The 23,782-nt window shown below is 39.0% G+C and overlaps 1 protein-coding gene and 1 pseudogene across 1 annotated transcript; one reads left to right on the forward strand and one right to left on the reverse strand.

Annotated features, from left to right (window-relative positions):
- The first annotated feature begins 1,757 nt into the window (after window positions 1-1,757).
- On the forward strand, window positions 1,758-12,732 carry LOC123644411 (solute carrier family 7 member 13-like). Its single transcript, XM_045560474.1, is given in 3 exon segments — window positions 1,758-2,394; window positions 7,141-7,272; window positions 12,701-12,732. Coding segments are annotated over 3 exon segments (801 nt in total).
- On the reverse strand, window positions 2,963-3,062 carry LOC123645334 (annotated as a pseudogene).
- Window positions 12,733-23,782: the final 11,050 nt, after the last annotated feature.

Consider the following 23,782-nt stretch of genomic DNA (forward strand, 5'->3'; position numbering starts at 1 on the left):
TGACAATGACAGCAACTATGTGGGCCATCACACATAAAACAATGTATGTTGTAAAAGAAAAACTGCATTGAACACTTCTTAAAAATGGCAAGACAGATTTCAATTGAGCTACTGCAGCAGAGAAGAGAAACTTCCATATAGAACTGAGCTTAACTCTGAATACAGCAAAGACAGCTGGGGATTTTTAGTCAATGAGCAGAATGAGGCGGGCAGTGGATGGAAAATTACCAAGATGAACTTGAGTAGATATGGGGGGGATTATTGCTAAACTGAGCTCAGCTGGCCAAAGATGAGGCCTAGGCAAGAAGGGAGCTCAAAGGAGCCTGGCTATGGTTTGGTCATGGAGGGATTCCTTGTCAGTGTGAACTGCCTAAATAACAGCTGGTTCACTTCTGTGCTCCAGATTTCACACAAGAGTCTTTCTTATGGTCCAGTCCAATTGAGAAATTTGGGAAATGTGGTCCAGCCAAGGTAACAACGACCAAACCACCACACTCCTCTTTGGTGGCTGTGCTTCTTACCCTAGGCTTATTTTCCTGCAGTGAGACCCAGAGCACGGGGAGTGGACGCCCTCACCATCGCCCCTAATGGTAGATAGGTGGGTGGGGGATCTATTGGCAGGACAAGGGCCAGCTTTTCCCCCTGGTTCTACTTTCTTTCTATCTTCTGATGAGCTTTCTAGTGCTTTCTCCACTCCCAGGTCCTTGCCCCTGGGACAGCAGGGGAGGCATGGTTCCATGTGGGGCGTGGGCCTGGTCATGTTTCCTGAGATCTATGCAGTATCATTAGTGGACTTTCTTGGATACAACCAGCCAGAAAACAGCTAGTATTCCTACAACCAAAGCAAGACCAATTTCATTTCACTTACTCTTAGGGGACAATTTAGAAATACTTTACTTCTGAGGTTTATGTGTGCTCCAGGCTTATGAGCCTTTGGAGACGCTCAGGGCAGAGCTTTGCGTTATAAAGGCAACAAATGTGAGAGCTACCAAGGCCCAAAGCTTGTTCAGATGGTTAGGACCCTCCTTCCCTCTGTCCTAGGGGTCAGGCCTTCTCTGCTCCTGCCCACAACTTTCTGTGACTACGGCGGCCAGAGTGATGGGTCGCTGGTTAAGAGACAGGCTTATGTGGCAGGGCATTTCACTCTCTCGCCTTGCTGCTTGGTGTCCACAGCCTGATAAAAGGTAAATACTTTGCTTCCTGAAAGCCTAGTAACAAAAAATATGAAGAAGGAGATGAGGCAATAAGAGGATAGTAAGTGAGCTAATGCCTCTGTGTTTATGGGAGGAGGTCAATATTTGCTTTGTAAAATTGAGATACTTAGAAATAAAAGTCTTTTAGTATCATTTAGAGTTATGCAGGCAACCACCAAAAAGATCTAAAGCCATACGTAGTTTAAAATGTTTGTTTCCAGAGATAAGAACAGGGATGCATTTCAGAGACAGTGGAGTAGAACAGGAAGTTGCAACTTTGCACTGTAATCCCTGCCTCTTGGATTTCCTTTTTTCTATCTGAATGCATTATTTCGATAATAATTAAAAGACAAGTCAAACTAAACCCTTCCAAATAATCTTAGTCTATTGAATATGTCACATATATTTTGTTAATTATTGAAACCAGGCTACATTTAATGAAGGTGGAACAGAAAGCACAGAGCTGCTTTATTTCAGAGAATCCATGAACATCCTTTTGAGCAATATAGGCAGGAAAATTCAGAAAATGTAATTTATATAGAATTTTAAAACTCTTCAGTTACAATGGATAAAGAGAAGAAAATACAGCTCAGGAGAGTGTTTGGATATTACTGGGGCACAAGTTTTTTGATCACTAATCTAATTGGTGCAGGAAATTTTGTGTACTGTAGCATGGACGTGGGGCTCTCCCTGTGTGTTTGGGCTGGCTGTGCCGTGTTGTCCATGACGACAATGCTCTGCTATGCAGAGATGGGTGTAAACTTCCCATGCAGCGGATCTAATTACTATTTTATCAAGAGATGCTTCGGCTCCTTGATCGCTTTCCTGTATCTCTGGACGTAGGTGTTTTGGGGCCCAGGGATAATTGCTGGCCAAGCCCTGCTCCTTGCTGAGTACGGCATCCAGCCTTTTTATCCCAGCTGCTCTGCCCCCAAGCTGTCAAAGAAATGTCTGGCTCTAGCCATGTTGTGGATTGTGGGAATTCTGACTTCTCGTGGTGTGAAACAGGTGACTTGGCTTCAGATAGCTAGCACAGTGCTGAAAATGTCCATCCTTGGCCTCATTTCCCTCAGTGGAGTGGTGTTGCTGGTGAAAGGGAGAGAGGAGAACGTAGATCGGTTTCAGAATGCTTTTGATGGTGAATTTCCAGATGCCTCCCAGCTTATAGAAGCTGTCTTCCAAGGATATTTTGCATATTCAGGTGGGGGATGCTTCAGATTAATAGAAGGTAATTAACAATCCATTGGGAAAAAAAAATCTCAAGCCATGACATTGTATGCAATATGAAATGCATAACACGTATTATATTTTGAGTTTTATCTTAAATAAATGTTTCAATGTTTTTTTCTTCTTTATGACTTTCTAAATCAGGTCATACCAGCCTTGCATTAGTCATCTACTCTTAATTTTTTTCCTGCTTATTCCAAAATACTTATTTGATTGGACAACTTCTCTTTTCTAGCTTTCTTTTCTGGGACAGCAGATCGGGGACCTCTGTGTTAATCTAGGTTCCTTTCTGTTAATGGATGGATGCTGAGGTCGTGAAACTATTCCCTACCCATGAAGCTGTAAATGAGGGAATGATCTATTGCCAGACTGTGTTTGCATTGTGGGTGGTGTGACACACTTATTTATTTATTTGGAGGATTATATTTTATATTTTATTATAACTTATTTTTCTTTCATTGACGAATGTAACGTCAAAGGTTTATGTAATAATACAAATTGATTTTTGTTTTGGGGGTTTTTTTTTGTTTGTTTTTCTTTTTACTTTTATGGAGTGCTTCATGAATTTGCATGTTACCCTTGCACAGTGACCATGCTAATCTCTGTATTATTCCAATTTTAGTATATATGCTGCCAAAGCAATCACTGATTTTGGAGCCAATTGGCCTTTTGCACATAGAGCATTTCAATGAATGAGAAAGCCATAATTTTCATGTATACATTATAAGAGCAGCCGCCCTACAGCAATCTTGGATGCTTTAAATGGCAAATCAGCCAAACTGCAAAGGTAAATACTTGGGCCCCCCACCTGTAACCATGACTGCAGACGTCTGAAAGAGGCTCCCTCCCCTTCCCCATCCTCCAGACGAGCACTCCCTGCGCACCTGACACAGCAGCTCTCTGACCCCTGTCCTCATGGCAGCGCTGGGCAGCAGGTGGCTGAAGCGGCTGCCCAGGTGGAACAGCACTGCATTGGCTCACTCAGAACCTTAGGGCAGAGCAGCAAATGCTGATTTTTGCGTTGCACTTGGACTGGGCGCTTAAGTATTTTTTAAAGAGAAGAGAATCATGAATATTCTAGATTGCTCTGAGGCTGGATTTAAAACCCTTCTCTTCAATGTCAGGACAAAAGTGTTTCTCTTTTCATTTCCAAAGTCAGTCTCTTCCCTTGATCTCTTTATCCTTTCCCTTCCACCTCCTTTAGGACTGTTAACATTCTTTTATTTCACTTTTTTGCAACTTCAACCTCTTTACTAGTTCTTTTTCTTGACATTTAAATACGAAGCTGTTGCTTCTTGGCCTTTTGGCTAAGATCAAGAGTAAATATGAAGCCAACTATTGACTCTGGAACAAATTTTTTCTTTAATCTTAGGACCCTCCATTGATGTGTCTATCATTCATTAAATCATTTGAGCAGCAGCTATCTTTGTAAACACTGGCTGTTTTTAAAACTCTGTACCAGTGCCTCAAGATGAGTAAGATGTAGTCTTTACCCTAATGAGGCCTACAGCCTAGTAGAAGAGACAAGTCCTAGATTTTGTAGATAACTTGACCTCTGCCACTTCCCAACTGTGCAAGTATCTTCTCCTCTCTGGACTTTTTTTTTATCTGAAAAATGTACATCATGGCTTAAAATCACTGTAATTCTACTCTTTATAAACAAATAATGGCATTTGGTGTTTAATAAGTAGCCATAAGGAATAATATAACTACTATAAAAATTGAGTAGAAGGAAAGGTCAATTTTCACTCTCACTGAGTGGAAAAGGTGGCAATTTGAATGGAATCCAAAAAATTCCAGGAGTAGAAAAATAGGAGTGACGCTGTGGCGATAAGTATGCAGGGTGGATATAAGACATGGCATCAGTCTCGGGGGACTGCAAAATGATTCCTTCTAAGGGTCTTGAGAATGATACGATTACTGAGGCAATTACACAGAAGAAGAACAAAGTGGCATAGGACTGGAGACCAGGACTGGACAATGCCAACTTTTAGGCAGTAGGTGGAGAAAAAAGATCCAGTGAAGAAGCCAGAGGAGCCTCAGAGAATCATGAAGGAAAATCCCCAGAGTTTCCAAGAAGAGAGGGTCATCAACGTGGTTAAATGCTTCGAAGTTGAGGAGTGTGAGGACTGATCAGAACACTTTCACTGATACAGTAAGAGGTCCTTGGTGAACTTTGAGCATGAGAGGAAGTCAGTGTGCACTGAGTCAAAGAGTAAGGTATTAAGGAAAGAAAGCTGTGAGGAAATTAGTCTTTTACGTGGTTTGTGATTAAATGGGCCGCTGCAATTTGAGGGGCTGGCTGAGCAAAACTTTCCCTCTCTTTCCCATTGTCTCTCTCCTTTAAGGAGAGAATAGATCTCTCCGTTTTTTATTTGAGCCAATTTCAACTTGTTCCATTGCCAGAGATGTTCCACTGTGAGATAATTATTCTCAGATGCAAATAGATTTACAGGATTTACTAATTTACAAGCTATGATGAATTCCTCACAAGCAGCTGGCAGTAAACCAAGCTGGAGAAATTTCCGTGTGTGCAGGAGTTGTTAATTTACTAAATACATTTTAAGTAAGACCAAGTTCTAAGTAACACTTTTACCTGTCAAATGGTGATTTGTAGGCAGCTGACGTTGCATGGTGTAGGAATGCCCATCTTTTATGTTCAAGACCCCAGGATATTGACTACCTGTCTGGCTATTATAACCCTTCATTATAAATTAAATTCTAATCTCTACCTCCTCTCTATTAATCAAATACATAATGAGAATGAGTAAAAGACCCAGAGGAAAGTACAGTTAATCTAAAAAATTGGCCTTCTGTTTGTTCCAAAGCATTCACTAAGAACTATACTCATTAACAATGATTTCTTAAGCACTTATTATGTGCTAGGGCCTGAGATTGGAATTTTATTGTCTCGATAGTTTCTATTTCAGGTAAGAAAATCAAAACCTTCACAGCCAATACACTGTCCAGAAGTCCCTCAACTAGTAAGTGGTGAAGACAGGGTTAAAATTAGAGCTTTCTAATCCTTTACTCTTCAAGTACTTAATCAGCTCATATTAGTGGTATCCCATGGGCATTACATTCAACCCCTAGGCAGATGCAAATAGAAGAAATTTGATAGGCCAGGCAGGGTGGCTCACGCCTATAATCCTAGCACTCTGGGAGGCTGAGGCAGGAGGATCGCTTGAGCCCAGGAGTTGGAGGTTGCTGTGAGCTAGGCTGATGCCACAGCACTCTAGCTTGGGCAGCAGAACGAGACTCTGTCTCAAAAAAAAAAAAAAAAAAAAAAGAAATTTGATATATGTCAAAGGATAGATATTTATTAGTCAGGAGGATTTGTTTTTAAGTAACAAAAACCAACACACATTAGCTTAACCGATAAAAGTGGTACTTACTGGAAGAATAATGCTGTGTTTCAAGGAAGATCTGAGCAACTAATCTTGAAGAGCAACAGGAAATAGGAAAGCTCTAGGAATTAAAAAACAAGATTTCTCACCCTGATTTCTTTCTTTCTTTCTTTCTTTTCTTTTCTTTTCTTTTTTTTTTTTTTTTTTTAACCACCATTACATTGCTTTTCTCTTGATTCTCTTAGTCTCATTGACATTTGTTTCAAATTCTTGAGAGAAATTTCCTTGTGTGCTGGCCAGGCTTGGCTTCCAGTGGTTCAGGTGCTTGTGCTTGTTCTATTGCCAGTGGGCAGGGCACAGGGTCCCCTTGTATACACAGGGTTACAGATGCTCATTTCTTTGTGTTAGGGAGTAATTCTCAGAGGATGGCAAAACTAGGGAAAGTGGTGTGACAGATGGAACAATATTTGAAAATAAGACAATCCTAGAAAATCCATTGTATATGATACTAAATCAGGATCTTTTTTCTTTTCTTTTTTTTTGCACTTAATATTGGCATAAAGAAATGGAAAGAGCCTACAAGGCGAGAGAATTTATGGCTGACTCTTACTCCTTTCAGTAGATGCCATGGGAATGTATAACAGGAGAATTTTGCTAGCCAGGGAAGGAGTTAGATCTGAAGGAAGAGTAGAGGTCAGCGAGGCAACTAGGAAAAGATAGTATATTCCACATCAGAGCACAGGCCCTGTGGCAAGAAGGAGAATGACATATTTGAAGAACTGAAAAAGGCCAGTCTGCCTATATACAAAACACAGGTAGCAAAGAGGACTATCAAATTGTCACATAGTTTATATCCATTGCACTCTGTTTCTTTTCATATGAACACTTACCATAGTCATTATGTTAACTCTGATCTATGTGATTGTTTAACTAACGTGTAGCTCCTCTTCTTGAGGTTAAACTTCATGTAGATTTTGCTCACCGTGGTTTTCCCACCACCCAAACCCAGGGCCTAGTCCCTGAAGACAGAATCAAATGGTACAAGCCCTGTGGGCTCAGATTGCATTTTTCATTGTCATGTGTTTCTTCAGAAATTTTGCCATCTATGGAGAAAGGGAAGAAAGTTTTCCCCTTTGCTTCATTTAGCACCAATTTAGGGCTGGGTAGGTATGTAGCCATCCACTAACGTGGTGTTGTGTGCGTGTGTGCGTGTGTGTGTGCGCGCGGGTGTGTGTGCGTGTACATGCGGTCGTGGTGGTGGTGGTAAAGTGGGTAGGAAGAACCCAACTCAATACCTGACACATGGAGAAATTTTAAAGATAAATTAAAAAAATATTTTTTACCAAATATTATTTTGTTCTTTTGTGTTATAGGGGAGCTGAAGACACCCAGAAAAACAATTCCCAGAATCATATTTACCGCAGTACCTCTGGTGACTATACTTTATTTACTGGTTAACATTTCCCTCCTGACTGTTCTGACGCCCAAGGAAATTATCTCTTCAGGTCTGTACACACATGGCTAAGGCAGTAAACAAAGTGCTGGTCCTTTCAGCATATCCTAAGTATCACTTTACCAGTTGGGACTGCTGCTTACTGTTCATTATTCTATATATAGAATCCACCTGTAATTTTTCTAAATTTCTAATTTTCTAAAGTAACAGAGGGACAGAGAGTATGATTTGGCTTAGAAGGGAAAATCATATTTAAGCATGGTTATGCATTTTCTGATAGGATGGAAAGGTGTATATATAGTGTTGGTGCATGGTGCAGACCAGATTCAAAATGTTAGCATTGCTTTCATGATCATGTGTCACCAGAGTGACAGACACTGGGTAATTGTGCTTATATCTCCTAAAACTTTCAAAACATTTGATTCCAAATGTTCTTCTAGGTGACATCAAGAATGGTAATTTTGAAATGTAGGAGATTAGCAGTTTGAAAAGTAGATGCTAATGTTCAATTCATGCATATAATTCATATTAAAATTAACATGTAAAATAATGTAGTTGTTTATCATAAATAACTCTAAAATATATGGTGGCAAAGGGTCCTGAACATATTGCAAATTTGACTAAAAAATAACTATCTTAGAGACCAAATTATAGAATCAAGAATAAAAGAATAAGAAAATCTTAAAGAAATATATATTTTAGAATGAGTACAGACTCAAGGAATAAAAGGAAATTTGAAAAGAAATGAGAAACAGGGAAAATGGAAGACTAATAATTTTCTCAAACCAGCATTAAAGCACCTTCAGAGATAAACCTATTACCCTGTATCTTTAGGGCTAATCTCTTCACAGTGGTTGTTTGAGTGAATCTTGGAGGCACTGGAGGTAAATCTAAGGGAGGCTTTTTTTTTCTTTCTCATTTTTTTTTTGTTTGTTTAGTATTTTTCTTTTTTTAATTTCAGAATATTACAGGTCAAACGTTTTGTTTACATAAATTGCTTTTGTATTACTGTTTGAGTTAAAGTTATGTGTGCCCGTCCCCCAGATAGTATGCATTGTACCCGTTAGGTGAGAACTTACCCACCCCCTCCCCATCCCTCTAAGGGAGGTTTTAATATGAAGATTCTGATAAACTTTGCCTCAATTCTTATGTCACTGCCACGCAGGATGCTGCCACGTGCAGCGTTGATTAACAGGGGTCTGGGTATCTCAGGGACCTGCCAACTAGACATAGTCAAGATTCTGAGTGTCTGTAGGAACAAACAAAATGCAAAACTGGGCAGAGCAAGCAGTGATTTATTAACTACCTTGCTTATGTAAAGAACATGTTTACACAGTTAGTGACGGGTGTGGTCAGGGCTGCTGCTCAGCTAGCTCAGCTGTTGCGCTTCACTGAAGCTGGCATCTGCTGTGACTGGCAGTGCCCCGGCCATGCGGGTTGTTAAAAAAGTTAGGAATATCTCCTCTGGTGCATCATGATGGTGGCAACGATTTTGTGGGTGGCACAAAAGTTGTGGCAGGTGTGGAAGACTCGTGAAGTGTTTTAACCTTACTTGCTTGTGATTTGGTTTACAGTGCTCACTCTTTCAGGCATACAGTCCTTAGGTTCTTTCTTTAAAATCTGAATTAATGTTTTTGAATTCAAATATCTGCATTTTTATTGTATTAGTGCAATACAATACAATTTAAATTAAGAAATAATTGAAAATGTAGGCCAGGCATGGCGGCTTATGCCTGTAATCCCAGCACTTTGGGCAGCTGAGGCGGGAGGATCACTTAGACCCATGAGTCTGGGGCTGCAGTGAGCTGTGATTGCGCCACTGCACGCCAGCTTGGGCAACAGAGATAGAACCTGCCTCTAAAACAATATTAAAATAATAATAATAAAAAAACCCCAGCACATCCTACTTAAAACAATGTATATATAGGGATAAGCATCATAGCATTATGTATGATAGTAGGGTTGAAATAAATAATTTATAGAAATCCATATAACAGACCATTCTGAGCTTTTAAAAGCTTGATATTGTTGGTGGATACTTGAAGTAAAGGGACAATGTTTATTATGCAATAATGAGAGAGAAGGCAGGATGTATATTATGATATAAGATAGGAAGTAAATAGTTAACAATGGTGACCAACCGGGATGATATCGTGGGTGATTTTTGCTTTATGTTTTTACACGAATTTTCCAAATTTTCTTTAATGAAGTTCATAATTTATATGATAGAAAAAAGTTATAAGCAAAAGAAATAAGTTCTTAAATTAAGAAACTTTAAGGATTAAAGGGTGCAATTTTTTAATCAAACAGGTACATCTAAAAGATGTGAAAAGTTTCCAAAGGATATAGAGCATTTATGATGCAGTGTGAATTGGATGCTACATTTTATCTGAGGAACCCTGAAAAGTATTACACACAGCTGTGATAATATTAGATTCTAATATTCATGGTTTACATAGAAGAAGAAACAGTGGTATTAATCACATAATGTTGGTGTGTGTGTCAGTGTCAGAGCTCTGACTTGTTTCTTCAATTATTTTTCTCTTAGAAAGAAAAAACAGCCTTTATTGTGAATAAAGTCTATGACTGAGGATGCAAAGGTGTCCCTCTAGAGCTAAGTGTGTGGAAATGTTGTAGAGAGGAGCCCTGGTCCCAGCTTTTAAGCCCGAGGAGCCCAGCGTTCCTAAGCCCTGCCGCAGGCTGCTGACAGGAGTGCTCACGGTTGGTGTTCTCGAGGGTTCCATGCCACGTAAGGCAAGATAATCAGAAACACTAAATAAACTCTATGGAACCAGAAGCTGAGAAGCTTTCCTTGTCCAGAGCAGCCTGTAAATAGCTGGTCCCATGTACACAGGTGTGGTTAAGAATTTTAAAATAAAAGTCGGAATTTTAGAATCACTTCCTGGTAAATTGATGCAATCATTTTTGGAGGTTGACACTGTAATATCACCCTTATTTATAATAAAAATGTATACACCTTTGGACTCACAAGTTGCACTTCTAAGAATTTGCTGTGAGGAGAATGGCACAACTATCAAGAATTGAAGGCACGAATGTTTTCATTAAAGCACATTTGTACCAGCAAAAAACTGTAAACAACCTACCAATCCATCAATATGGAATGAATAGATAAACTAACTTATAGTTATATTATATAATGGTCCCAAAGTCCTGGGATTACAGATGTGAGCCACCATGCCTGGCCTTACAGTTGTATAAGAGAATACTGAGAATTCACTAAATGATTAGATGGATGCATCTGTACTAATATGATCAAGATACGTTGGAAAGTGAGAAAAGCAAGGCTAAGTGTGTGCACACACGCGACACCTACATGCAGACCCATATGCAACCCTCACCGATGCTTATATATTCATAGAAAATTTCTGGAAGATCCAAACATATCTTATTGGTAGTTACATTTGGGGTGCATGATAGAGGGATTGGTGAGAAGAGAGACATTTACTTTTTATATTATTTATTTTATGCTGTTTATTTGCCCAGAGCATATATGAAATAATTTGTAAAAGAAAAGAAACATGTGGAAAGGAGTTAAAAAAAAATCACTCGTGGGATAGAGCTGAAGATTGTGTAGAAAGATGTATAACTTTTGCCAACCAGCACTGGCAGAGCTGCGTGGGACCCTCTTCAAGTCATAACCAGCACATTTGTAGAATGCACACTGGGGAATTGAAGGGAAGTTTCCCTTGCATTACTGGAAAGAAATATTTTTAAAATGTGTATGAAATAGGAAATGTGTAGAGGTATGGGTGTTCGGGAGGAACAACCAATAATACTTTATTTCAAATAAACAATAAATGAGACAGGAGATAGTTTCAAACAAGACCCAATATTGTAGAATGGCACTACGGAGAAAAGTAAAACGGCACTTGAGGCTATTTAAACCGGGGTAAGAAAAATAGAGATCTTTACGAACAAGAACAATTAATAACCTTTAATGTGGTTGCATTTAAAAAGTCTTGGTATTTGTTGTAAGCCAGTATGTTGATGTCCCAGGGGCTCTCCTGGAAACCAACGCTGGCAACAAGAGCACAGACCCCAAGGACCCCTACCCCCAGGGACGCTGGGTCCTGCTGTGCCCATTCCATTGAAACACTGAGAACTCGCACCTCTGAGACGGATTGATCTGTCCTAGCAAACATCTACACAGTGTGAACTGGACGCAAGTGGAGTCTCTTGAACGATGGACACTTCTTCTTTGGTGTCATTTGTACCTACTGACTTTTATTAAATTAGTGGTTATAAGGTCTCTTCACCTCTAAGCAAAAAAAGCAGAATATTCTCTAAAGGCCAGTCTATAGCAGAATTTCTCAATCTTAATACTATTTACATTTTACACCATATAATTCTTCGTTGTAGAGGGCTGTCCTGTGCATTATATGATGTTTAGCTACATCCTTGGCCTCTACCCACTCATGCCAGTAGCAACCTCCTGCTTTCCCAGCTGTGACAATCAAAAAAGTCTCCAGATATTCCCAAATGATCCCACAGAGGAAACTTACTTTCAGTGAAGAGTTGCTGGTCTATAGACAAGCCCCAAATGTCATAAATACTCTTATCTGTGCATAATTTATTTTCTCTGTCTACATAGTTCATTTTTCTGTTAAGTATTGCAAATGGCAGTGTGATGTGAGGAAAGCTCATTCCTGTGTCAGTAGTGTTGCACTGTGCTTCTTTGACCCTGAATGCAACTATCGATACTTCGTATGTTAGTTTCAGAAAATAAACATACAAACATCCATTCAACAAATCAAGCTATTTCACAAGGATTTATTAAAAACTCACTGTATATCTGTCACTAAGTGAAGTACTAGTTTTGTAGAAAATAAATGAATGATCCTCGCTCTTAAAAAGTTGCTGGTCAATTGGGGAAGACATATGAAATAATAACCACTTCTAGGATAATACAGGATACAGGATAATAGGTCTAAAAAGGACACACATAAGGTACTATGTAAGTGTAAATAAGGAAATAAAGAACAAAAATAAACAAAATTATTAATAAATGCTTAATTACTTTTTAAATTTTCTGCTTTCTTTTTTTTTTTTTTGAAACAGAGTCTCGCTCTGTTGCCCAGGTTGGAGTGAGTGCCGTGGCATCAGCCTAGCTCACAGCAACCTCAAACTCCTGGGCTTAAGCAATCCTTCTGCCTCAGCCTCCCAAGTAGCTGGGACTACAGGCACGCGCCACCATGCCCGGCTAATTTTTTCTATATATATTTTTAGTTGGCCAGATCATCTCTTTCTATTTTTAGTAGAGACAGGGTCTCACTCTTGCTCAGGCTGGTCCCAAACTCCTGACCTCGATCCACCCACCTCGGCCTCCCAGAGTGCTAGGATTACAGGCGTGAGCCACCGCGTCCGGCCTTCTGCTTTCATTTTGAAATAATATTAAAAGGTTTATCATTAGTATCTCTCTTCTAACACAATTTCTTTTGTGTATTTTTGTCTTTCTGTAGACACTGTGGCTGTCACATGGAGTGATTGGTAGTGTAAGGATGTTATTGGAGAAAGGGAGCCCTGATGCTCTGATTATCAGAAAAAGTGTTGTCTTGGTTGGCTAGGTAGCACTTTCAAATCTTTGCTTGGATGATCCCCTTTAGTCCTCTCAGAACACAAAAGGTGAATTCTACTGTGATTCCCCTTTACAGATGAGGAAACAGATTTAGAGCAGTTAAGTCACTTGCCCAAGCTCACACAGCAGGGAGTGGAGCCAAGGTTGAAATCCAGGCACTCTCTTTGGAGTGTTTGATGCTCACTAAGTACAAAATATAAGAACGAACTCTGGGAGAAAGAAAGCAATGTTCTCACCACTGACTTTGGTTGACTTATGACCATCCTTCCTTTTCTGTCTTCTCTTTTACTTCTTTCATCCAGCCATCCCTGAACTGCTAGGTATTTGAGTATTAGCTATTGAGAAGCAACCTTGCTAGGTACCCTGGGCACAGAAAGAGTTAAAACTTAGCTCCTGCCCTTAGATAGTTTATAATCCATCTGGACAGTCAGGTGAACCAAAACCATGGTATGCTGATTGCTACACAGTGGCCTCCAGAGGATGCTCAGAAAACACGTGGGGAGGGGGCTCTAATCTAGAGCAGGGATGACAGCCGTGGTTCCCCTTGGAGTTGCCTCCCCAACATCTGCTCTCCTCATCGTTTCACATGCTGCATGTTTTAATGTGTTCCTTCTCTGCTGTTTTCTGCCCCACACTTCTGTTAGATCACTGACCCTAATTAGACACAATTGTAAAGAAGTTATGAACTGATATGGATTTGTTATAACACTAAGACATAGTACAAGATGATCATTAAGAGCTTGGGCTCAAGTCCAATTGCTTGGCCTAGTACCTGAACTTGGTCTTGTTATTTAACCTCCAATCCTCAGTTTCTTCATATGTAAAAGGGTAATGAATAATACCTACCTCCTATTAATGTTGAATATGTTAAATAAGCTAAGGCATGCAAACAATGCAGGGTCTGACATTGATGGCTATTAGTATTTATAATATTATTCAACATATATTTGCATCAAAAAGAAAGGCAAGGGCAGCCTTGAATGTAAGTGGCTTGTGTGCCCAAGAGCTTTTTTCTCCTCTCTCAATTATTTGCTAATTGATACTGAGCCGTGAGATAAGTTATGTTTCTCAGGGGTGCTTTACAAACTAAGAGGAGATTCTTGATGATTTAAGCTCCAAATGAATGACCCTCTAATTAAAGGGTTTCATAAATTGTGACTATCTGTGTTATATGTTTGGGGTATGGATTCACATCTCAAAAGTGACTACCTGCTGAATTTTCTCCCTAGATTGTGTAATGTTGTGTAGGACCCTTACAATCCTAACACCAAGCAGGTACCCAGGATGGGTCTTTAAGGTTCTTGGCAAAATGAAAACAAAATCAAAACCAAAAGTAGGAAGATTATTTTGGCTAAAGTTTTTGTCTTGATTTGTTTTGTTTTTTAATATGCTAAGCCTATAATGTCATAATATTTACCTGAGTAACAGAGGGTCTTTGTGTTCTTGTCATGAACTTATTACTGCCAGGTGGTTGTCTTATCAGCAAATGGTCACTGTTGTTTCCATTCACGAACAGTCAAATGCTAGTTGCTCATTCCCTCCAACCTGACAATGACAGTCTTCAATGTCTCCTTCTCAGGCATTTATCTGAGTTCTAAGCCAGGTTTATCTAACTTCATAGGTAACTTTGCCTATTTTCTATCACTAGCTTATATCTTTTAATTGGTATTATATAAATATGCAGGTACCGTATAGGAATTTTCATATCTACTTTTTTTATTTTGCTCTTTTCGGGTCTTTTTGCCATTTGCATTGATAGCAATGGCCATCAGCCTGCACCTGGTTCTGATCCCATTGGTGAAGTCTCCGAGTTTGCACTATGTTTATGTGCTTCTCTTTGTTTTCAGTGTACTATTGTTTTACAGAGTTTTGATACATTTTAAATTGAGGTTGGTTTGGTTTGAGAAGATGACTTGCTATTTACAATTACTATTTAATGTTTGCCTCCCTGACGTGTTTGATGAACAGATGTCAGAAGTACAAACTGTTAAGAAAAAAATAGCCTTCTAAAAAAACATACCAAATTCCAGGTAAAGATTAAACACATGATAAAACATTCATGGTAAAATTCCTAGCATAACTCTCTTTCTCAAATGAAGTAATGTATATAAAAGTGCCTAGGACAGTCACAAATCACAAAAAAAGTTGTTATGCATAACTAAAGCTCTGTTTTGTTTGGTAAAAAAACTTAAGTCTCAGTTTGCATAGCTTGATATATTGATGATATCTCTCCCATTCTTCAATTTTTTCTGTATCTCACCCCTTTTCTACAGAATTTGTAGGGATCTTATAGTAAAAGTTAATGATTAAAAATAAAAAAGCATTCACTTCATTTTTCCTGAGCCTTTTTTTTTCAGTACTGATTTGAAGATAAAAAGAATAATTCCATTTGTAGGGTTAGGTTTTTCCCTGAAGTACAAAGAATTTTTTCAAGTGAATAGCTTTTTTAGAAGCATGAGTTTTTATATTATTTTCCTTTGAGTGCTTTTCTTTAAATTCTGAAGTACCTTAGAAGAATAACATTACCACGTCTTCATTTAATTAAAATGTGACCTATTGGCAGCAGTGTGGTTGTGAGTATAAAATGTGTGGAATAGATGGCTGAGTGGATAGCATCCCAGTAGTGATACTCAGCCAGTATCAATTACTTTTTTTTTTTTTTTTTTTTGGGACAGAGTCTCACTCTGTTGCCCAGGCTAGAGTGCCATGGCGTCAGCTTAGCTCACAGCAACCTCAAACTCCCAGGCTCAAGCAATCCTCCTCCCTCAGCCTCCCAAGTAGCTGGGACTACAGGGATGTGCCACCATGCCCAGCTAATTTTTTTGTATATATATTTTAGTTGTTTGACTAATTTCTTTGTATTTTTAGTAAAAACGGGGTCTCACTCTTGCTCAGGCTGTTCTTGAACTCCTGAGCTCAAAGGATCCACTTGCCTCGGCCTGTCAGAGTGCTAGGATTATAGGCGTGAGCCACCGTGCCTGGCCAGGGTCACTTACTTTTAAAAATTCATCTACTTCTCTTAGAGTTTTAAAGGATCTGGGTTTGGAGATGTCCTTTCAGAAAGCAGAGAGGCAGTGTGGGAAGGTGTTCAGCAACCTTTGTTAGCCAACTCTACCCCTCAGAAGGGGGATCAACGCATGTCAAAGGACTTGTCAAGTTTGAGGACCCATCCCCTGGGTTGATGGTCAATTTTATGTGTCCACTTGGCTGGGTCATGGGGCCCAGAATTTTGGGCCCTCAAACATTATTCACAATGTTTCTCTGAGGGTGTTTTTTGGACGAGATTAATATTTAAAATGTTAAGACTTTAAGTAAAGCAGATTGCCCTCCCAAATCTGGGTGGGCCTCAACCAATCAGTTGAAGACTCTAATAGCACAAGGACTGACTTCCCCCAAGCAAAAGAGAATTCTGTCAGCAGATGGACTTGAACTGCAATGTCAGCTCCAGGCTGGGTCTCCAGCTTGACGGCCCACAGTACAGATTTTGGATTCACCAGCCTCCTTAAGCATGCTAGACAATTCCTGTGAGTAAACCAATCTCTCTCTCTCCATACACACACCCATTGATGTGTTTCTCTGGAGAACCTTTATACACCTGGCTGGCTCACCCAACTTGGATACCCTATTCTTGCTTGCTAAGGACCACCCTTCCCAATTACTTACATCTCATCCCTTTTTGGCATATGGTTAAACATTAGTCAAACTTAAGCAATAACATATTCATGTTAGCAGGATAATCTATTTATATCATATTACTTATTTGCTATGACCATTGTGTTATGTATACCTTGTGACTGAACACTCCTTTCCCATAAACCTCCTCTACATTTAGAGAATTGCCCAACTGTCCTCTTCCTATGAGCTTTTAACACAGTATATGGAAAAACAATCCCTGAGCTTAGTTCCATAGAAGTCATCCCCACTTTGTAGATTCAGGATGAGAGCTTCAGAGTCCAGACACCAGGAAGATATTTAAATTACAAGTGAGAATAACCACAGATTTCATTGACATCAGAATTAGAAGTACCCGGACAAAGCAACTTGCCCCCCTATGCTTGTGTGCTCCCAGGGGTGGGGGAACCACTACTTGCTAAAGATGCTGGTCCTAACCTTGGACAGCTCTGGCTTTCCAGAAGCTTTTCCTAATAATATGAAGCTGCAATGTAATTTCTACATATTTGGTAAGTCTAATACTATTTTGCATCTCATCTTTTCAGATATTTGGTGACAGCCATCTCATGGCTCTGTGTCTTCTCTTCTCCAGACTAAAACTCCCCAGTATTCAGGAGTTGCTACTTTTGAAAATCTTGATCTCTCCACCCCTTTCCAGGCCCCCTTTTATGTAAAGATGTCCTAAATTTGTATGCTGTAAATGATGCAGTTTTTCCAGACATGATCTGACTATGGTAGGGTGCAGCAGAGCTATCATTTCCCTTGTTCTAAGTATTATAGTTTTGTTCACTGTTTTGGCAGCAGTGTACATTTACACCTCCTAAGTCTTTCCTGTAAATTATGGCTGAGACATGCCTATTGTAAGACTGGGTGAGATACCACCTACGAAAGTCCAATAGGTCAATATAATTTGTCAGGGAAACTTTTGTTCTACAACATGATAATGAGAAATTGGCTAATGGTAGCAAATAATTTTCACCAATCCTTCTTAAATGCTGCAACCTCATCCCCTTACCCAGTTACACTGAATTTCAAGGTGCATGATGCTTTTGAGCATCCTTTGGTATAAATCAGCTTGTTTCTCAGCTTTTCTCATCGCGAGTTTAGGGATCCTATATCTTGAGTCTACTAAATCAGTTACCTTTCATCCATTCACTTTCTAGTTTCAAAAATTTTGTTGCTCTGTTTTTATCCCCTTTCCTTGTGGAGTTATTTATTTTTAAATTTCCTTTATTATAGTTTTAGTGGGAATCCAGAAGGGGGGACTAAAATAGATGTTTCTTCAATCTGCCATCTTAACCTAGAAGCCTAGGAACTTTCAATACATTTAGGGAATTCAAAAAAATGTGTTGCTAAGATTTTTTTTTTAACAAATAATATACCAGTCAAGAAATCTGAATTGGCCAGGCGTGGTGGCTCATGCCTGTAATCTTAGCACTTTGGGAGGCTGAGGCAGGAGGATGGCCAGAGGTCAAAAGTTCAAGACCAGCATGAGCAAGAGCGAGACCCATCTCTACTAAAAATAGAAAGAAATAAGCTGGACAACTAAAAATATATAGAAAAAATTAGCCAGGCATTATGGCACATGCCTGTAGTCCCAGTTATTTGGGAGGCTGAGGCAGGAGGACCGCTTGAGCCCAGGAGTTTGAGGTTGCTGTGAGCTAGGCTGATGCCATGGCACTCACTCTAGCCTGGGCAGCAAAGCGAGACAGTCTCAAAAAAAAACAAGAAAAAACAAAAACAAAAAAATAAATCCAAATTGATAACTCTAATTACTCTCAATTAAGTTTAAGGGAAGGGTGTTGAAAGAGATTTGACTTAAAAAGTTTTGTCTCAGTGATCCCAATTGTTTTTAAACAAAAATATAATAATTATCCTACATTTCCTTGTTGTGTTTTCTGTTGTTGTACAATATTTTCATCCCTTTCAGTGAGTACCACATCTTTAAGTTTATTGCTCATTCAAAATTTCTATGTGAGTTAGAGTCTTATGGAAGATGGTATGTCTTGTGGCAAGCTAGAAAATTCTTTATCACATGGAATCTATGAGCAATTTAGTATATGAGGGAGACCCTATTGTTTGCCCCTTTCTCCCTTGCTAAGAGAAAACTAATTTTATTTAGAGAAAAGGCAAAATCATTCCCACCTTCAGAGAATGAATCATAAACAATCGTAGCCAAGTACTGTAACCTGTGCTCCTTACCTGTGATTGGCTTTGATGTAGGCAGGGGACGCAATTTTTGCCAAAAAAATGTAAGGAAGAGTCTAATGTAGGTTATAAGAAAGATTGTTCTCCCTGATGAAAAGACAGAAATCAAAAAGGTTCTCTGTCCTTTCCTTTCCTTTCTTGGATTTTGTCATGCAAAGATGTGCTGGTGGAAGCTGTGCTGGCCACCTTGTGACCCTGAGGCACAAGTGAGGAGAACCATGGAGAGAAAGACAGAGCCCTCATGCTATTTAGCTGCAACCTTAACCAAGCCTGGAACTGCCTGCTTTCAAATTTCTTATGGGACTAAACTGAATACGCTATAGTTTTAGACACTTACCCAGTTTTTCTACTTCAAGCCAAAAATATATATACATATATTTTTTGGGATGAGATCTTGCTATGTTGCCCAGGCTGGACTCGCACCCTGATCACCTCGGCCTGCCGAATAGCTGGGATGCGCCAGTGTGCTCAGTTAGTCAATCTCTTTAAACTTGTTTTGTCCTCTACGAATTAGAGTTAATACCTACCACTTAGGTTTTTTATGAGAATTGAATGAGATAATACATTTAAAAATTTTAAAAAAGGGATTTTTTTCAGTGTCTGGCATGTGTTAACTCTAAATAAATGGTAATTAGCATTATTTTAAATTAAATAAAACCTCTATTTTCTTTTATTGTAATGACTGTCTTAATAACACCCATCATTTGGTCTAAAGAGTGTGTAAATTGGAGAGACATGCACAACTTTTTTTTTTTTACATTCAATATCTGGCACATAGTAAATTCTCCATAAAATTTAAAAACAAGTAAATATCCACAGTACCTATGTAATACATTTTTACTGAATGAATAAATAGAAATAAATGGGTGAGTGAGTGAATGAATGAGTGTCAATAGTTTCTAGTGACTATTGTTTACTCTAAACAGCTGGAAGAAACAGTAGCCTGGTATCCAAATAAATCCTGTGGAAATCTGAAGAGATACAGTTCCTCTGGAGACCTCAGGATAGCACAACAAGTAGCAAAATACCAACCATCCATAGAACATTGTATCATGTCACTTGCTACTGATACAATGTTCCATTGGGAACATGGGAAATTATCCTGGAGTCCCTCATGGGAAATCTCTCTGCATTGTATTAAAGACAGACCTTTCTCTTGCCTTATCTGGGATTTCATCTGACAATCCTACGTGCTTGTGTAGCATCAAGTTTCAATTTATATAATACATATTTAGCATTTTGCCATAAACAAGATTCATTGAAATGAATGGAATGTGCTGGAGAGGTTTCTACAGAACAAAGTGTTCCTTGTAAAAGTCTGTGGCCTCTATAATTCTCTTCTCTTTCTGAACTGATGGGCATCAAGCAGGATTCCAAGTAGAATTGCATCATCTGTTGGTTGCAATCTTATCACAACAGTTTGTATTTCTAAAAGAAATACATAACATTGAAAGATAATATTATTTTCTTTTGCTCACAGGAAACACGCATTGTGTTTTTCTTGGAGAAATTCTGGCTCACATAACTCTTGACGTCACGACTGAACCGAAAGCCCATTCTTGTTTTGGAATTTTTTAAAAGCCTGATTCCAAGCTCTGTAGAAATCATAATTTAAAAACATGAGCTCAAAACTTCGTGATGTTTTTGATGCTGATTCAACAGAATCCAAGTTACCTCAGGTCCTCAGGTCAATAGAGAAAGGAAATGGCTTAAACCAATTATTAAATTTGTGTAAAGTTCTCTGGAAAGAAGTAAATGATTTATGTCTAAATATTTTATGAGCCTAAAGGCTGAATTTTAAAGATATGATTTTGAAAAGCCAAAGCCATCAAAGAATTAATGCTGTAGTTTCTTTGGTTGCTCTTCTGGAACGCTACTGAAAGATTATGGACACACATCTGTGGTTGAGAGGAAAAAAGCCACTAATGAGACAGTGCCACATGCTTTCTTTACCTTGTGTCTGAGCGGAAAAATGGCCCTTGGGGAATCCCAAGGGATTAGTAGACTTCAAGCCCCAGTCAGTGGGAGACTCATCTTGTGGTCTGGGGAGGACAAATGTTCATTCATAAACTCGTGAGTCAGTAATGACAGAAGGGACAGGGTGGCTGATTTAGGTAGGACCTGACTGCACCGAAGACATTTTCAGCTGTGGTAAAACAAGTGAAATGAGGGCTCAAATTCTGATTTGAAAGAATATCCAGCCAAAATGTTCCTAAATTAGGGTATACAAAAAGGTTGAGAATAACAATTCTCACTCTTTGCGTTGGAGATGAAGCCTTTGTTTGCAAGGTTCACAGTGACAGAGGTGTGTATGACAATACACCATCCTCCTAGGAGTGTCAAGAGGCTTAACTAAAATTATGTGTGTAAATCAGTAAATGTTAGTAGTATTATTATATGTGCTGGACAAAATGGCTATTGCACAGACACAATTATTTAGATTATCTTAGAAATGTTAGTCTAAATCAGGCAACTAAGAAATGAGCAAGTCAGCCATTCAATCTCAGACAGTCATGCCTTACTGATTTTTATTTTTATAACAAGATAGAATGGATGAAAGAATTTCTGACATTTTAAGAGAGAATTACCTTTCATCCCAAAGGTATCAAGCACTCCTTATAAAGCACTAGAAAATGTTCAGCAAAGCTGAAAATGATAATGCTAAGCACTAGAATCAGAGCTCATTGCCAAATTGTGTTTCTGAGATTGTGCAGAAGTAACCTGCCTGCCTTGCCTGCTTCACAACCTCTCCCCTCCCCCACGGCATCTTGCCAATTTTCTATTGCATCTTTTCAATACCTTGAACAAGAATTAGATGTGGTTAGCTACTTGTAAAAAATTGAATATACATATTAAAGGAAATTGCTAAACTCTGTATTATTTTCATATTTTGAAAGCGTACATTTCAGAATATGGAAAGAAAAGAAAGCCTTTTAAAACTACATGGAGGAACAAAAGAAATAGAAACCAGTCTTCAGAAACAGGAATATAGTTAGCATACCACAGAGCCAAAAGCATCATCTGGCCTGTAGGTCAGTGATAGCACATTTTCTGTGACGTTTCTAAAGGTGAGACCTTCAGGGATTTATTTATAATTTATATTTTCATCTTATCTTGGAAATGAGTATTTTTCTCAACTTGCTTTCTTAATAGGGAAAATGATTTCCAAATATTTGAGTTTCTTTTGAAAGTTATCTGATGGAGAGAACAGAATGTCAACATGTCCCAAAATTTTATGTTGGCTGATCTAATCTCCAGGAAGCAGTTCTTTCAATAGAGTATAAAATTGTTACCTAACTGTACCCTAACATTTTCATCTGCCTATTTGAGCTGTTTGTTGCACTGGAATGTTTTACTAGTATTTCAAATTCAGTATGTATAATACAAAATCGAACATCTTTCCTGCAGAATTGAGTCTACTTTCACCTTTCAACAAGTGGTGTCAACATCCTCCTAGCAATGCAGACTCATACTCCCTTCTCTCATCCACCCACCCCTCCCCATATTCAGTCAGGTACCTAAATTCTATTAGTTCTACCTTGACAGTGTTCCTTGCACTGCTCCTCTGCTTTCTATCACCATATCTACTTTTCTAGTACAAGTCCTAATACCTTTTTCTAGCAGTTACTGCAATAGCCCCTAAGTAATTTTCCTACATCTAGTTGAATTCTTTTCCAATCCATCTTTCTCATGGGTGCTAATTTCATCTTCCTGAAACATAGCTATGAATATGTCATTCTCTGTTCAAAATCCTACAGTATGTATCTTATAAGGTTAGGGAAATGTTTAAATTTCTTCCCATAATATTTATGTATTGTTCCAATCTTTAAAACACCCATCATTTGTTAAGTATCCGTGTCAGGCACTGGTAGAGGCTTCACCTGTGTCGCCTTTATTTCTCGTTATTAGGCCAATGTGCTAAGACTGTATTAGCTGCCTCTCACTTCTTGACTTGGGTGGGCAGGGGTGGGTGGGTGGATGCATTCTAGTTACTGGGAATGTGCAGTTGACTGTGAAGACCTCCCATGCTAAATCAATGGAAGAGAGTTTTGAAATACAACGAAGGAGAGAAGAGGACAACTGTTCTTTTATATAAGTACCTGCATTTATGCTGCTAGAGGAGATATGAATCTCTTATGTAGATTCACAGAGGGAGGCTGTCTGATTTGCTTTATATTCTTGAGGATAATGAAATAAAAACAAACCAAAATCCCAAACTCCAACCCACGCTGGAGAATTATCTTCCTTTCCTCCCCCTCCATGAGGCTTAAAGCTTCCTCTTCTACCTTACTCATCAGTGGACACAGAAGAAGGGGAGAATGATGATTCAAAACTTGTTCTAGAAGCAAACAGAGTTTCCCAGCTACTAGGGAAAGGTTATGAATATCTAGCTTCTGGGGGAATGGCAGTGCCCAGGAAGTGGGGAAGAGGGAACCATGTGATAGGGAAAGTTGAGACTTGGTGGAGAGGTGACGGGAGCACAGGAGCACAGAGAGGGTCAACATAGAATGATCTGTTGACTTAGGAAACAGTCATTTGAGGATACCCTGAAGAACTGGGCAGTTGAACTTCATAAAAACAAACACACACACACTTTTTTTTTTTTTTTTTTTGAGACAAGGTCTTGCTCTGTTGCCTGGGCTAGAGTGCAGTGGTATCAGCCTAGCTCACAACAACCTCAAGATCCCTCTGCCTCGGCCTCCTGAGTAGTGGGACAACAGGCATGTACCACCACACCTGGCTAACTTTTTCTATTTTTTATAGAGATGGGGTTTTGCTATGTTGCTGAGGCTGGTCTCAGACGCCTGGGCTCAAGTGATCCTCCTACCTTGGCCTCTCAAAGTGCTGAGATTATAGGTGAGAGCCACCACACCTGGCTATATTTTTAAAATTGTGGTGAAACATACACAACATAAAATTTATCATTTTAACAATTTTTAAATGTACAGTTCTGTGACATTAAGTACATTTTACCTTGTACAACCATCACCTTTTTTCCAACGGAAACTCTGTCCCCATTAAACACTAAATTCCCATTCCCCTTCCCTGCTACCCCTGGCAAGCACTATTCTACTTTTTGTCTCTA

This window comes from Lemur catta, chromosome 9, assembly GCF_020740605.2.
Source record: "Lemur catta isolate mLemCat1 chromosome 9, mLemCat1.pri, whole genome shotgun sequence".
In the NCBI taxonomy this organism is placed as follows: domain Eukaryota; kingdom Metazoa; phylum Chordata; class Mammalia; order Primates; family Lemuridae; genus Lemur; species Lemur catta.